The sequence below is a fragment of the Nerophis ophidion genome, linkage group LG01 (genome assembly GCF_033978795.1).
Source record: "Nerophis ophidion isolate RoL-2023_Sa linkage group LG01, RoL_Noph_v1.0, whole genome shotgun sequence".
Taxonomy (NCBI): domain Eukaryota; kingdom Metazoa; phylum Chordata; class Actinopteri; order Syngnathiformes; family Syngnathidae; genus Nerophis; species Nerophis ophidion.
The window spans coordinates 31643371-31656992 of NC_084611.1; the positions used below are offsets into that span (position 1 = coordinate 31643371).

At 45.0% G+C, this 13622-nt stretch overlaps 1 protein-coding gene across 1 annotated transcript in view; it reads left to right on the forward strand.

Moving 5' to 3' along the window:
* The first annotated feature begins 230 nt into the window (after nucleotides 1-230).
* pde4d (phosphodiesterase 4D, cAMP-specific) overlaps nucleotides 231-13622 on the forward strand; it is a 494959-nt gene continuing 481567 nt past the window's right edge. Inside the window, exon 1 of the mRNA XM_061900793.1 lies at nucleotides 231-436. Coding sequence (XP_061756777.1) covers nucleotides 246-436 — 191 coding nt within the window. The 5' untranslated portion in view covers nucleotides 231-245. The remainder of the gene's footprint in view (nucleotides 437-13622) is intronic.

The following is a 13622-nucleotide window of genomic DNA, read 5'->3' on the forward strand; positions in this document are numbered from 1 at the left end:
CTTTATGTTTTATCTCTTAAATGTAATTTCAATTAAATGTTGATTTCAATATTTGTTTAAAAAATATACATATTAGAATTTAAATTCAAAAATTATAATTTAAATTTTGAAATCCAAAGAAATAAAAAAAAAAATATTCAAATTTAAATTTTTCTAATTATATTTGCCAATAATCCATCACTCTGATATCCCCACAGGTGCCCTACGGTGTGACAGGTACCCCCGAAACGGGGCCTTTTGCCTGCATGGAGCCCTTCCTGGTGCGGCGGCTGTCTCATCGCACGGTGCAGCTTCCCCCTCTGGCTTTCAGACAGGCCGAACAGGCGTACTACGAACGCAAAGCCGAGGCCGACACGGTGACCGTCCTGTCCCGGCCCAATACTTTGCCACTTCACACTCCACCCCTCATTGCCATCACCTCGGCTGACACGAGCAGGTAGGATGACATGGAGGCTGAATACTGTCAATCATCATCATCATCACGGGGTATCAGGCCTGTTTGCAGGCATCGATAATCAGGGCTCTCCAGTCTTCTTTGTCGTCCGCTCTATGTATGAGTTCTATATTATTGATATTTCCTCTAAAAATTTTTAGGCTGTGGATATATGTTTGTTGTCGACTTGGAGCTTTGTTTCCTAATAGTTTTCCTGTTAATATCAGTTTTTCTAAGCTGTCTTTTCTAATGATATCTCGGAGGAATTTCACCGACCTATTTCGAATCTTCTTGTTTTTGCCTTTGCCAATACCTCCTCATTAAAAATTACTGTCAATATATAATTTAAATACCTTTCACATTTGGCTCTGCATACAAGCTATAAATAACCCTTTCATGCCCATAGTCCAACACAATCTAACTTTAATGCTATTTTCACCATGAGAAAGTGAATACAAACGTCATTACAACTTGATCAACTCTGCTGGCTTTTAACATGCATAACAGTTGTAAAAGTTAAAAAAGACATCAGTCGCTATATAGCAGGGCTGGCAAAGGTAATGCCAAAAAAACAACACAATAATCATGCATGAATGCAGATTAGTCACTCATTTCATTTTGACGGCACATAAGTGCACTCTTGAGTTATTTCTATGGATGTGTTTAGTATGTTATCTGATGGTGTACTTCAGGACCTTATTTGCAATATTGTGAATAATCAGAATCAGAAATACTTTATTCATCCCCGAGGGGAAATTCAAATTTTCAGCACAATCCCATTCAAGATCCGACAAACATTACAGGGAGACAGAACAGGATCACTGACGGGTCTGTCATGTTCCAGCACCCCTTAAAAAAAGGTGAGAAACAGGTCAACAATGGGGGAGGGGGAGGGAGGTGAGAAAAAAAAACTGTCTAAGCCTAGGCCCCTGGAGAGGTGGTCCGAAAAAAAACCCCAAAAAACGTGTGTATATATATATATATATATATATATATATATATATATATATATATATATATGTATATATATTGGGGGTGGGCAAATTAATGCGTTAATTACGAGTTAATTCATCAATCTATTAACGCCGACAATTATTTTATCGCACATTTGCATATGTTGTTTACATGCTTTTATTTTGTTAACGCCTTTTCTTAACAAGATGACATCGCCCGGACGGGCTTCTGCGTCGAGGGGCTCTTGGTAAAGATGGAACATTTGGCAAAAATACCGGACAATTCTGCAAATTTCATGGCTGGCTTACAGCGTGGTCACTCCGGGATCACTTACGACCGCCAGACAATTCTGAATGTGGATAGATCGGGCCGTTTTGGACTGAATGACGTGTGCTTGCTAGACCGGCTAGCTAGCATGGGAATACTTTGCCGGCTACATCCAGCGGCTTGTGAAGCAGCGGAGTATGTGTGTTGTCTGTCTATTTATGAATAATGCAGACGAGGAGTGTTGGCTGAGTTCTTAACGTTTGCTTTCAGAGCGTGCATATCACAACATACAAGATGCCGTCATGGCGACACAACCTATACCGGGCTACCGCGCATGCTCGGCACTCCTGTTGCATGCTGGGTAGGGTAGTTCTTTTTTCCCTGGCTCATAACATCACAATATAGTACCATGTATATGATGCGTTCAATTTATCAAAGTACCAAGCAAACAATCGGAAAATTCCCATCATATCAATTCCTAGATATGGTCATAATTATTTTAAGTGCACTACGCAGAATAAACACAACATTATTAATATTGCTACTACAGATAATTTGATCAAAAATTCCCTAAAACAGCCCACTACCTATAATATAGGTTTTTTAAACATAAGATCCCTGATAAAAAAATGTTTCTGCTGTTACCTCAGAAATTGCCTGTTCAGATGTTATGATTGTGGCTCAGAGATTTGTATGTAGATTATATTTATTTTCCATAACAAACAGGATAACTTAAATACCCTGGCAGTGGGAATAAGCTCAAATGTTTGTATTTACATTTTTGAGTTGATTTTCATAAAATATGCTATTTAACTGCTACTGTTTAACAAGGACTGATTTAAATTGCGTTTGCACAACAAATGTTTTGGCGCTTTTGTTCATGTGGGAGAATATTCCAATAAAGGTACATTACACACTACTTTTGAATTCATTATTGGGCTCTGCGTATACAATGCAGTTAATCTCGATTAATCGGAGAAATAGTGCGATTAACTTCGAGTAACATTTTTAATCGTTGCCCAGCCCTAATATATATACATACATCCGTGGTCGGGTCGCGGGGGCAGCAGCCTAAGCAAGGAAGCCCAGACTTCCCTCTCCCCAGCCACTTCGTCCAGCTCCTCCCGGGGTATCCCGAGGCGTTCCCAGGCCAGCCGGGAGAAAACGTCTTCCCAATGTGTCCTGGGTCTTCCCAGTGTTCTCCTACCGGTCGGACGTGCCCTAAACACCTCCCTAGGGAGGCGTTCAGGTGGCATCCTGACCAGATGCCCGAACCACCTCATCTGGCTCCTCTCAATGTGGAGGAGCAGCGGCTTTACTTTGAGATCCTCCCGGATGCCAGAGCTTCTCACCCTATCTCTAAGGGAGAGCCCTGCCACCCGGCGGAGGAAAATACTTTCGGCTGCTTGTACCCGTGATCTTGTCCTTTCGGTCATATCCCAAAGCTCATTGGTGAGAATGGGAATCTAGATCGATCGGTAAATTGAGAACTTTGCCTTCCGGCTCAGCTCCTTCTTCTCCACAAAGGATCGATACAGCATCCACATTAATGAAGACGCCGCACCGATCCGCCTGTCGACCTCACGATCCACTCTTCCCTCACTCGTGAACAAGACTCCGAGGTACTTGAACTCCTCCACTTGGGGCAAGATCTCCTCACCAACTCGGAGATGGCACAACACCCTTTTCCGGGCGGGAACCATGGACTCGGACTTGGAAGTGCTGATTCCCATCCCAGTCGCTTCACACTCTGCTGCGAACCGATCCTGTGAGAGCTGAAGATCTTGGCCAGATGAAGCCATCAGGACCACATTGTCTGCAAATAGCAGAGACCTAACCCTGCAGCCACCAAACCAGATACCCTCAACGCCCTGAGTGCACCTAGAAATTATGTCCATAGAATTTATGAACAGAATCGGTGACAAAGGGCAGCCTTGGCGGAGTCCAAACCTTCACTGGAAACGTGTCCAACTTACTGCCGGCAATGCGGACCGAGCTCTGACACTGATTATACAGGGAGCGGACCGCCACAATAAGACAGTCCCTTACCCCATACTCTCTGAGCACTTCCCACAGGACTTCCCGGGGTACACGGTTGAATGCCTTCTCCAAGTCCACAAAGCACATGTAGACTGGTTGGGCAAACTCCCATGCACCCTCAAGGACCCTGGCGAGAGTATAGAGCTGGTCCACAGTTCCATGACCATTACGAAAACCACACTGTTCCTCCTGAATCAGAGGTTTGACTATCCGGCATAGCCTCCTCTCCAGTACACCTGAATAGACCTTACCGGGAAGCTTGTCCCATAATCAAAAAAATAGTCAATAGTCAATAAAAACTGTCATGACATTAGGTACAATCTAGAATAATCTCTTTCCGCAATACTTCTCCTCTTAGTCTATTCTTAAAACCCACTCTGCTAGTTATTGATAACAGATATTCTGGAAGTCGATTCCGGTAAGTGATTGCCCTTTTCATAACAGTCTTAGTAGAGTGTAGTGGATGGGAGGTGTTGTCCATAATGGCTAGGAGCTTTGCTAGACTTCTCCTCTCTGACACCACCGCCAGAGAGTCTAGCTCCACTCCCACCACGTTACTGGCCGTCTTTACCAACTTGTCCAGTTTGTTTGCGTCCCTCGCTCTCAGCCCGCTGCCCCGGCAGGCCATGGTGTACAAATAGGCGCCCGCCACCACCGACTCGTAGAAAATCTTCGCCATCTTTGTACAGACGTTGAAGGATCCTAGCCTCCTCTGTCCCTTCTTTTAGAGCAGGCCTGGGCAATTATTTTGACTCGAGGGCTACATTTAGAGAAAATAATGTGTCTGGGGGCCGGTATATCTATTTTTCGGAACACTATTACAAAACCTCACAATGATGTCTGATTGAATGCTAAAAACGTTATGACAGACCGCCTTAAAAAACTTAATGGAATTTTAAATTTTTCTATGAACGGTAAAACACTGAATATTGACCAAATATGAATGTCACACCCCCTTTTGATCGACATATTTTGACAATCAAGTAATCAACGCAACAAAAATGCAACAAACAGAGCAAAATATGAACGCAAAGGGTACAAAATAAACCCACCTACAATCTGATATATCTGATATATCACTAGGCTTTAGAACTTTGTTGTGAAAATCTTCTACCGCGTCTGTGGAAACGCCTTGCCACCCACACTGCTTGGTGGCTCGTCTGAGCTGCTGGGACGTAGATTACCATAGTAACTAAATAGATTACCATAGTATCAATCAATCAATCAATCAATGATTATTTATATAGCCCTAAATATTAGTGTCTCAAAGGGCTGCACAAACCACAACACAAACTGTTAAGTTAGTGTATGTAATAATAAGATAGAGAGTGACTCTGTGTTTAACTCCTTTACTTCGAACCGTTAGCCAGTACTGTGATGACGTCACATCCGTATATAGCACATACTAACAACAAGCCATCTGATTGGCTAAGGCATCTTCATGCCAATACAGTACAGGTTATATTAACCTTACACAACATCTCCCCCTTTTAAGTAAGAACCCTTATCATTTAACTTCAAGCATTTAACAATACTAACTCAAATATTATTTTTTCTTTTTCAACGTGATCCATATCATTCCCATCTCTTCTCTCCCCTTTTTTTCCCCTTATACCAGACTGTTAACAGATACCTTCTCTCTCTCCTTTTTTTTTTTTTTTTTTTTTTTTTTGAACATTGACAATGACAGTCTGGAACTCTTTTTAACCTGTCAAGTCACAAATCCAGTCTCTAAGGCGGACGTGAGTGTCTGCCCGAGCTTGTAACATATGTAGCATCTGGCTCCGCCGCAGGTTGGTCTGCACTATCTGAGCCAGTGTCCTCTCTGTTGGCTGGCTGCTGGGTTGCACGCAGGTGTGAACGGTTTCTCCTCAACAGCCCATCTTCTGATCTGACGAGGTACGACCTCGGGGCAGCTGCTCGCTGTACGACTGTCCCGTGAACGTTTTCAGTAGTGATCCATACACTCTGGCCTGGGTGTAACTCCGGTTGATTGTGTGTTCTGTGGCGTTTGTTGTAGTGTTGTTCTTGTTTTCGTTTCCCTTGTGTCTCTGTGTTTCGGAACTGTTTGATGTTTAGCCAGCGTGGTGACAGTGTTCTGGGCACTTGTGGGAGTGTAGTTCTTAACTGTCTCCCCATGAGTAGCTGTGCTGGAGAGTAGCTGTTCTCCAACGGGGTGGCTCGGTAACTGAGTAGAGCTTTTGCGTAGTCTCCTCCCTCTTTCCATAAGCCTTTTACAGTGGCCACCGCTCGCTCAGCTTCTCCATTGGCTTGTGGGTATCGTGGGCTGCTGGTCATGTGAGTCAAGCTATACTCACTGGCAAAGTTTTTGAAGAGAGTAGCGGCAAATTGCGGCCCATTATCTGACATCAACACTTCGGGGACTCCATGCCGAGCAAAGATGTTCTTCAGAGCCGATATGACTGTCTCCGCAATTGCAACATGGAGGTGCGCCACTTCAATGTAGCGAGAGAAATAGTCCATCACAACCAGGTAAGTCTTCTTGTCCCAGATGATCAAATCTGTTCTGACGCGTTGCCATGGTCGCTCCGGTATAGGGGTTGTCAACAGAGGCTCTCTCTGTGTGGTCCTGTGTTTGATACATATGGGACAGTTTCCCACTTTCTGGGTGATTTCAGTTGAGAGCCCTGGCCACCAAACCGACTGACGGGCCCTGGCTCGGCATTTTCCTATCCCTTGGTGGCCCTGGTGGAGGGTCTCAAGCATGTTTTCTCTTAAGGAGCTGGGGATGACAATCCTCTGTCCTTTTAGGACAGGTAATCTCTTGCGAACCAGTAGGGCCCGATATCAGGTGGCAGGTGAGCTCTGTCAGGCCACTTTGTTTGACAATACTGTCTCAATGTACTGCAGACAGGGTCTTCTTTCTGTTTCTCTGCCAGCTGTTGCAGTCTCGCTTCGGTGGCTGGGAGGCTCTGTCTGATGGAGTCCACAAAGATCTGGACGTCTGCCTCCAGCTCTTCCTCTTCCCGTGTGGCTGTGTGACACACTGGTGCTCGTGACAGCGTGTCTGCAGTGATGAGCTGCTTTCCTGGCACGTGTACGATATTGAAGGTGAACTTCAACAGTCTCAGTCGAAATCTCAAGACACGAGGAGGAAGCTCATCCAGCGCTTTGGAACTCAGGAGGGGGACCAAGGGTTTGTGATCCGTCTCAATTGTGAAGCTCATGCCTATCAGGTACGATTGCAGGCGTTCACACGCCCAGGTTGCTGCTCGTGCCTCCTTCTCGATCTGAGCATAGTGTTTTTCCGCATTAGATAGCTGTCTCGAGATGAACACTACCGGTTTCCAGTCCTCACTCTCTGGCTGTTTCTGGATCAGAACAGCTCCAATCCCGAAAGACGATGCGTCAGCCGACACACGCGTCTCTGCATACGGTGAGTATACAGCAAGGCCTCTGGGTGAGCTCAGTTCGGATTTTAACTTCTGATAAGCTTTTTGCTGTGGTGTCCCCCAGCACCATTCTGTCTTCTCCGACTGAAAAATTGTTAGAGGCTGTGCATATGAGAAGAGGTGAGGTAAGAACTTGCCCAGGTAGTTAGCCATGCCCATTACTCGTCTCACATCCGCAACGCAGGTGGGCTCTGGCATGTCCAGTATGGCTTTGACCTTGCCTGGGTCAGGTTTTTCTCCTTCTGTCGTGAGGCTGTGTCCAAGAAACATCAGTTTGCTTTTTGCAAATTCGCACTTTTCTTTATTCAGTGTCAGCCCCTCCTCACTCAGTCTCCTCAGCACCTGGTGCAGTCTGCTATCATGTTCAGTCTGATCTTTGCCATACACTAAAATGTCATCGGCATGGCAAACCACCCCCTCACAGCCCTCCAGCATTGGAGACATCCGTCGCTGAAAATGTTCTGGGGATGAGGATATTCCATGGAGTGATGAAAGTGGTCAGGAGAGCACTGTCTTCGGTCAAGGGAATGTGCCAAAACCCAGACGTGGCATCCAATTTGGTGTAGATCTTTGCTCCTGTCAGCATCGCTAGTGAGTGATCCACGTTTGGCAGGATGTGTCTCTCCCGCTTGACCCACTCGTTCAGGTGTGTCAGGTCTACGCACAGTCTGAGTTTTTCCTTTGATTTTGGTTTTGGCACAACCACGAGGCCAGCACACCATGAAGTGGGTTGTGTGACCTTAGATATCATCCCCATGGCCTCCATCCGATCCAGTTCTGTCCTCACCTTATTACGTAGTGGGAGGGGGACTCGACGTGGGGCAGACAGAGCATATGGTGTGGCCTCTGGTTTCAGTTCAATTTTGTATGGTGCTTTCAGTTTCCCCAGTCCTTTGAAGATTTTGGGGTAACACTTAATGATATCTTCTCCCACTTGAACTGTGTGCACCCGTTTTACAAGAGTCAACGCTTCAATGGCTGGAAGCCCCAACAGTGGTTTTGTTAGTTTGCTCACCACATAAATGTCTTGTTCAGTTTGTTTATCTCTCGCCTTCAGTTTTCCTCTGAAGTATCCTTTGACATCCAATAGCTGCCTGCCCGGACCATACAGGGGTATCCAGGGCGGCTGCAATGTCCCATGTTTACCTGTGGAGTAGTGGTGAGTCCGAATAGCTGTAACTCCAGCTCCAGTGTCTAATTTAAACTCTTTTGTTTCTCCATTTAATTCAAGATTTTCTGTCCATTCATTTTCCATACTGTCCATTCTGATGATCACCTCTCCGAGAAAAATGAGGTCTGAATCATACTGTGTGTCATCCTCTGTGATGTCATGGATGCCACCCGCTGACCGGCATATCCATGCAAAATGTCCCTTTCTTTTGCATTTGTGGCATTCTACATCTTTAGCAGGGCAATCCTTCCACTGGTGTCTTGTTGTGTGTCCACATCGTCCACAGCCTGTGGCTCTGTCCATATCCCCAGGTTTGAGACGTGCGCTGTATTTGTGTCCTTCTTTTGGGCCTCTCTGGGGTTTGGGCCGTGCACTCATTGCATCTATGTTTTCTGACTGTCTCTTATCCATGCTACCACGCAGCACTGGCTGCTGCCTCTTTATTTCTTCACTGTGGCGCACTCTGGCTATTGTCTTTACCACTGTGAGTTCAGGATCCATCTGTAATGACTCAGACAGCTTTGCATCCTTTAGTCCCACAACAATCCTGTCGCTGATGAGCTCCTCTCTCAGCTCTCCAAATGCACAGTGCTCAGCGAGGCTATGGGCAGCAGTGATGAATGATTCTGCGCTTTCTCATGGCTCTTGATTTCGTCTATTAAATCGTGCACGCTCAAAAATAACATTTTTCTTGCTCACACAATGAACCTCAAAAGCTTGTCTCACATCTGTGTATTTCTTTTTCTGATCACTGCTTAAGGGCAGGACACTCAAGATGTCCTCAACTTCGTTTCCTAAAGTATACATAAATGTGTTCACTTGATACTCTTCAGACTGTTTATCCAGGCTTGATGCTATTCTGAAATGCTCAAAACGTCTTATCCACTTTGTCCATTCATTAGCATTACTGAAATCAAAGTTGCCTGGTGGAGCTAGCTGGACACTGCTAGTTGGCACTGGAGGGGTGTCTGCCATCTTTATTTCACTTTGCTCTTTGGATTATTTTCCTCTTCTTTTCTTTTGCTTTATTTGCAGCCCACTTGCCTGTTTACGTCTCCTCCGACCCACATTCGACTGGGTCCACTCTCTTTACTTGCTAGCTTTAGCCGTTAGCGCCGCTAGCTTAGTCGTTAGCCGCTAGCGTTAGCCTCTTTCGCCGCTAGCTTAGCCGTTAGCTTTAGCTCGTCTGCACAACTTCACTCTTGGAGGCGTATCTCTCTCCACACTCTTTATGGTTTTTATTCTGACACCATGTTAAGTTAGTGTATGTAATAATAAGATAGAGAGTGACTCGGTGTTTAACTCCTTTACTTCGAACCGTTAGCCAGTACAGTGATGACGTCACATCCGTATATAGCACATACTAACAACAAGCCATCTGATTGGCTAAGGCATCTTCATGCCAATACAGTACAGGTTATATTAACCTTACACAACACAAACCACAACGAAATCCTCGGTAGAGCCCACATAAGGGCAAGGAAAACTCACACCCAGTGGAACTAATTAGATTATCATAGTAACTAATTAGATTACCATAGTAACTGCTATATAATCCAAAAGCGCAAATTCCAACCATTGAAAGACTTTGTACAGTTCAAGGCTTACAGTCATTAGAAAACATGACTGCACATAATCATGGCAGCTACAGTTTCCATCTTAAAGATCTAAAAAAATAATTTTTGGGAATGTCCGGCGGGCCAGATTGAAAAGCTTAACGGGCTGCATGTGGCCCCCGGGCCTTAATTTGCCTAGGTCTGTTTTAGGGTGCCTCAGCGTGCTTTAACCCATTCAACTTGTTGTCGATGTGTACTCCTGGGTATTTATAATCCTCAAACATGTCCACATTGGCCCCCCCTAATGGAAACAGGGGTCGTCAGAGGTGGTTATAAGTTACAGACGCTCATCTTGGCTGCTGACTTACATGCATACATATTTAAAAAAAGATAAAAAATACTAATTTTGAACACATATACAATCGGTTTAAGCACTCCTGATATACAATACCTCACAAAAGTGACCATTTTTTTACGGTATATCTTTTAAAGCAGGGGTCGGCAACCCGCGGCTCCGGCGCCGTATGCGGCTCTTTGGCAACTCTAATGCGGCTCAGTTGCATAATCGCCAACCCTCCAGACTGTAACGGGGGGTTTCCGGATTTCGATGCCTCTCTCGGACATCACCTGGGTTCAACGTTCTCCGATTTCCATTCTGGCTACAACATTGAGGGCGTGCGGTGATGGCTTAATTTTTGACGTCCTCTACAACATGTCATCCCGCCCGCCTTTACGCAATGTTATATGCGTGCTGACCGGACGCATGCATTTCGCTGCTTCTATCGTCACATGTACGAGATTGCAAGGCATACTGGGTGATACAGGTTACACTGACGGTTGTGATATAAACAGCTTTAACACTCTTACTAATATGCGCCACACTGTGAACCCACACCAAACAAGAATGACAAAGCACATTTCGGGAGAACATCCTCACAGTAACACAAAATAAACGCAACACAACAAATACCCACAATCCTTTGCATCCATGACTATTCCTGACTATATTATACATCCCCGCACCACCAACCCGCCCACCTCAACCAACGCACGGAGGGGGGCGCGGGATTTGGTGCTAGCGGGGTGTATGAGGAATAGTCATGGATGCAAAGGATTATGGGTATTTGTTGTGTTGCGTTTATGTTGTGTTACTGTGAGGATGTTCTCCCGTATTGTGTTTGTCATTCTTGTTTGGTGTGGGTTCACAGTGTGGTGCATATTAGTAAGAGTGTTAAAGTTGTTTATATCACAACCTTCAGTGTAACCTGCATCACCCAGTATGCCTTGCAGCCGTGTACGTGTATCTGCGGAAGCCACATACAACATGTTGCTGGACTGGCAAGCAGTTTGTACATATTGTAGAAGGCGTCAAAGGCAATTGCTTCGTAGCACGCCCTTATTATTGTTATCTGCATGTCCATCAGCTGATATTCGCGGCTCCCATTGTCTTTGTTACTTTGTGAAACGGGTCAAAATGGCTCTTTGAGTGGTAAAGGTTGCCGACCCCTGTTCTAAAGAGACAATCTACAGAAAAAGAAAGTGAAAATTGGGATTAGTCAGTATTTTCTCTCTTTGCTGGCACACTTCTTTGGTGGAAAAAACATTCAGTTTGGTTCTTTTATGAATTTATTATGGGTCTACTGAAAATGTGACCAAATCTGCTGGGTCAAAAGTATACATACAGCAATGTTAATATTTGGTTACATGTCCCTTGGCAAGTTTCAATGCAATAAGGCGCTTTTGGTAGCCATCCACAAGCTTCTGCTTGAATTTTGGACCACTCCTCTTGACAAAATATGTGCAGTTCAGCTAAGTTTGTTGGTTTTCTGACATTGACTTGTTTCTTGTCCACACATTTAAATCAGGACTTTGGGAAGGCCATTTTAAAACCTTAATTCCAGCCTGATGTAGCCATTCCGTTACCACTTTTGACGTGTGTTTGGGATCATTGTCCTGTTGGAACACCCAACTGCGCCAAAAACCCAACCTCCGGGCTGATGATTTGAGGTTGTCCTGAAGAATTTGCAGGTAATCCTGCTTTTTCAAGCTTCCCATAAAAGGCAGTTTATTTTGGCGGTAATCCTTTTCAATCAATCAATCAATCAATGTTTATCCATATAACCCTAAATCACAAGTGTCTGAAAGGGATGCACGAGCCACAACGACATCCGCGGTTCAGCGCCCACATAAGGGCAAGGAAAAACTCACAACCCAGTGCGACGTCAATGACAATGACTATGAGAAACCTTGGAGAGGGCTGCAAATGTGGGTAACCCTCCCCCTCTAGGGGAGACCGGATGCAATGGACGTTGAGTGGGTCCGACATAATATTGTGAAAGTCCAGTCGATAGTGGATCTAACATAATAGGGAGAGTCCAGTCCATAGTGGGGCCAGCAGGAGACCATCCCGAGCATAGACAGGTCAGCAGCGCAGAGATGTCCCCAACCGATGCACAGGCGAGCGGTCCACCCCGGGTCCTGACTCTGGACAGCCAGCACTTCATTCATGGCCACCGAACCTGTGTCCCCGCCCTCCACGAGGGACAAGGGGGCAGAGGAGAAAATAAAAGAAACGGCAGATCAGCTGGTCTAAAAAGAGTGTCTATTTAAAGGCTTGAGTATACAAATGAGTTTTAAGATGGGACTTAAATGCTTCTACTGAGGTAGCATCTCTGACTGTTACTCGGAGGGCATTCCAGGGAACTGGTGCCCGAATAGAAAACGTTCTATATATCCCGCAGACTTTTTTTGGGTTCTGGGAATCACGAATAAGCCGGAGTTCTTTGAACGCAGATTTTTTGCCACTACCTATTGTCACGTGTGGCGGATCGGGGTGGGGTTTGTTCTCCCGGAATGCAGGACGGACAGCTCCGGACGACAGCGTAAGGTAGGAGATGAGTATTTAATAATAAATCAAACACGTACCATAAACACAGAAACAAACAAAGGAAAAACGTGCCGATCGCACGGGAAGCTAAGGTGACAGCTTAGCACAGAATCAAGATCAGGAATCATGAACAGGAATAAACCAACGTGATAGTTGCATACCGCAAACACAATGAAGCCACACAGACTGTGGCGAGCAACGTGAATAGGTAGCTCTCTGATTAGTGCTCAACAGCAAGTGAATGTGCAGGGCACTAATCAGAGGCAGGTGAAACCAACAAACACCCAAAGTGCACAAAACAGGAACTGAGGGAGTCCACAACTAACAGAACATAACAGAACAAAACATGATCCGGATCACAGATCTTGACACATATGGTACAATATTTTGATGCTCACTGAGCTCTAGTCTGGGCTGCGGTCTCACTGTACACTAAATCTGTCTTGATTTCCTCTTTGAATGTTTCATGGGATATTCCGTGTCAAGGTCAGCGTTCCAATCAGCAGTTTGAGTAAAAGTTCACTCAATTTGACTGTGATCACGAGCTTGAAAATATGCTGCATCATGCACATCTGCCATGATAATACCAATAAATATAGTTTATACTTTACTGTATACTCTTGCTCAATACTCCAGCAGTGTACCACACGAGGAATGAAAACCATTTTTTCTTTCTTCTACCTTGCTGTTTTTTCCTCTTTGCCAAGAATATTGGAAACTGCAGTGAGTGAATAAACAACATGGGCGCAAGCTGGAATCTTGCTAATAAGGCTAACTTGCTACAGGGGCTTTAATTAGAGACTGACTAATAAAGCACGGCTAAATGGAATTGAAAGGGGGGATGGTGGAGAAGGGGTGTCTTGGAACTATTGACAATTTTATTTGAAGGAGTCTCACACAC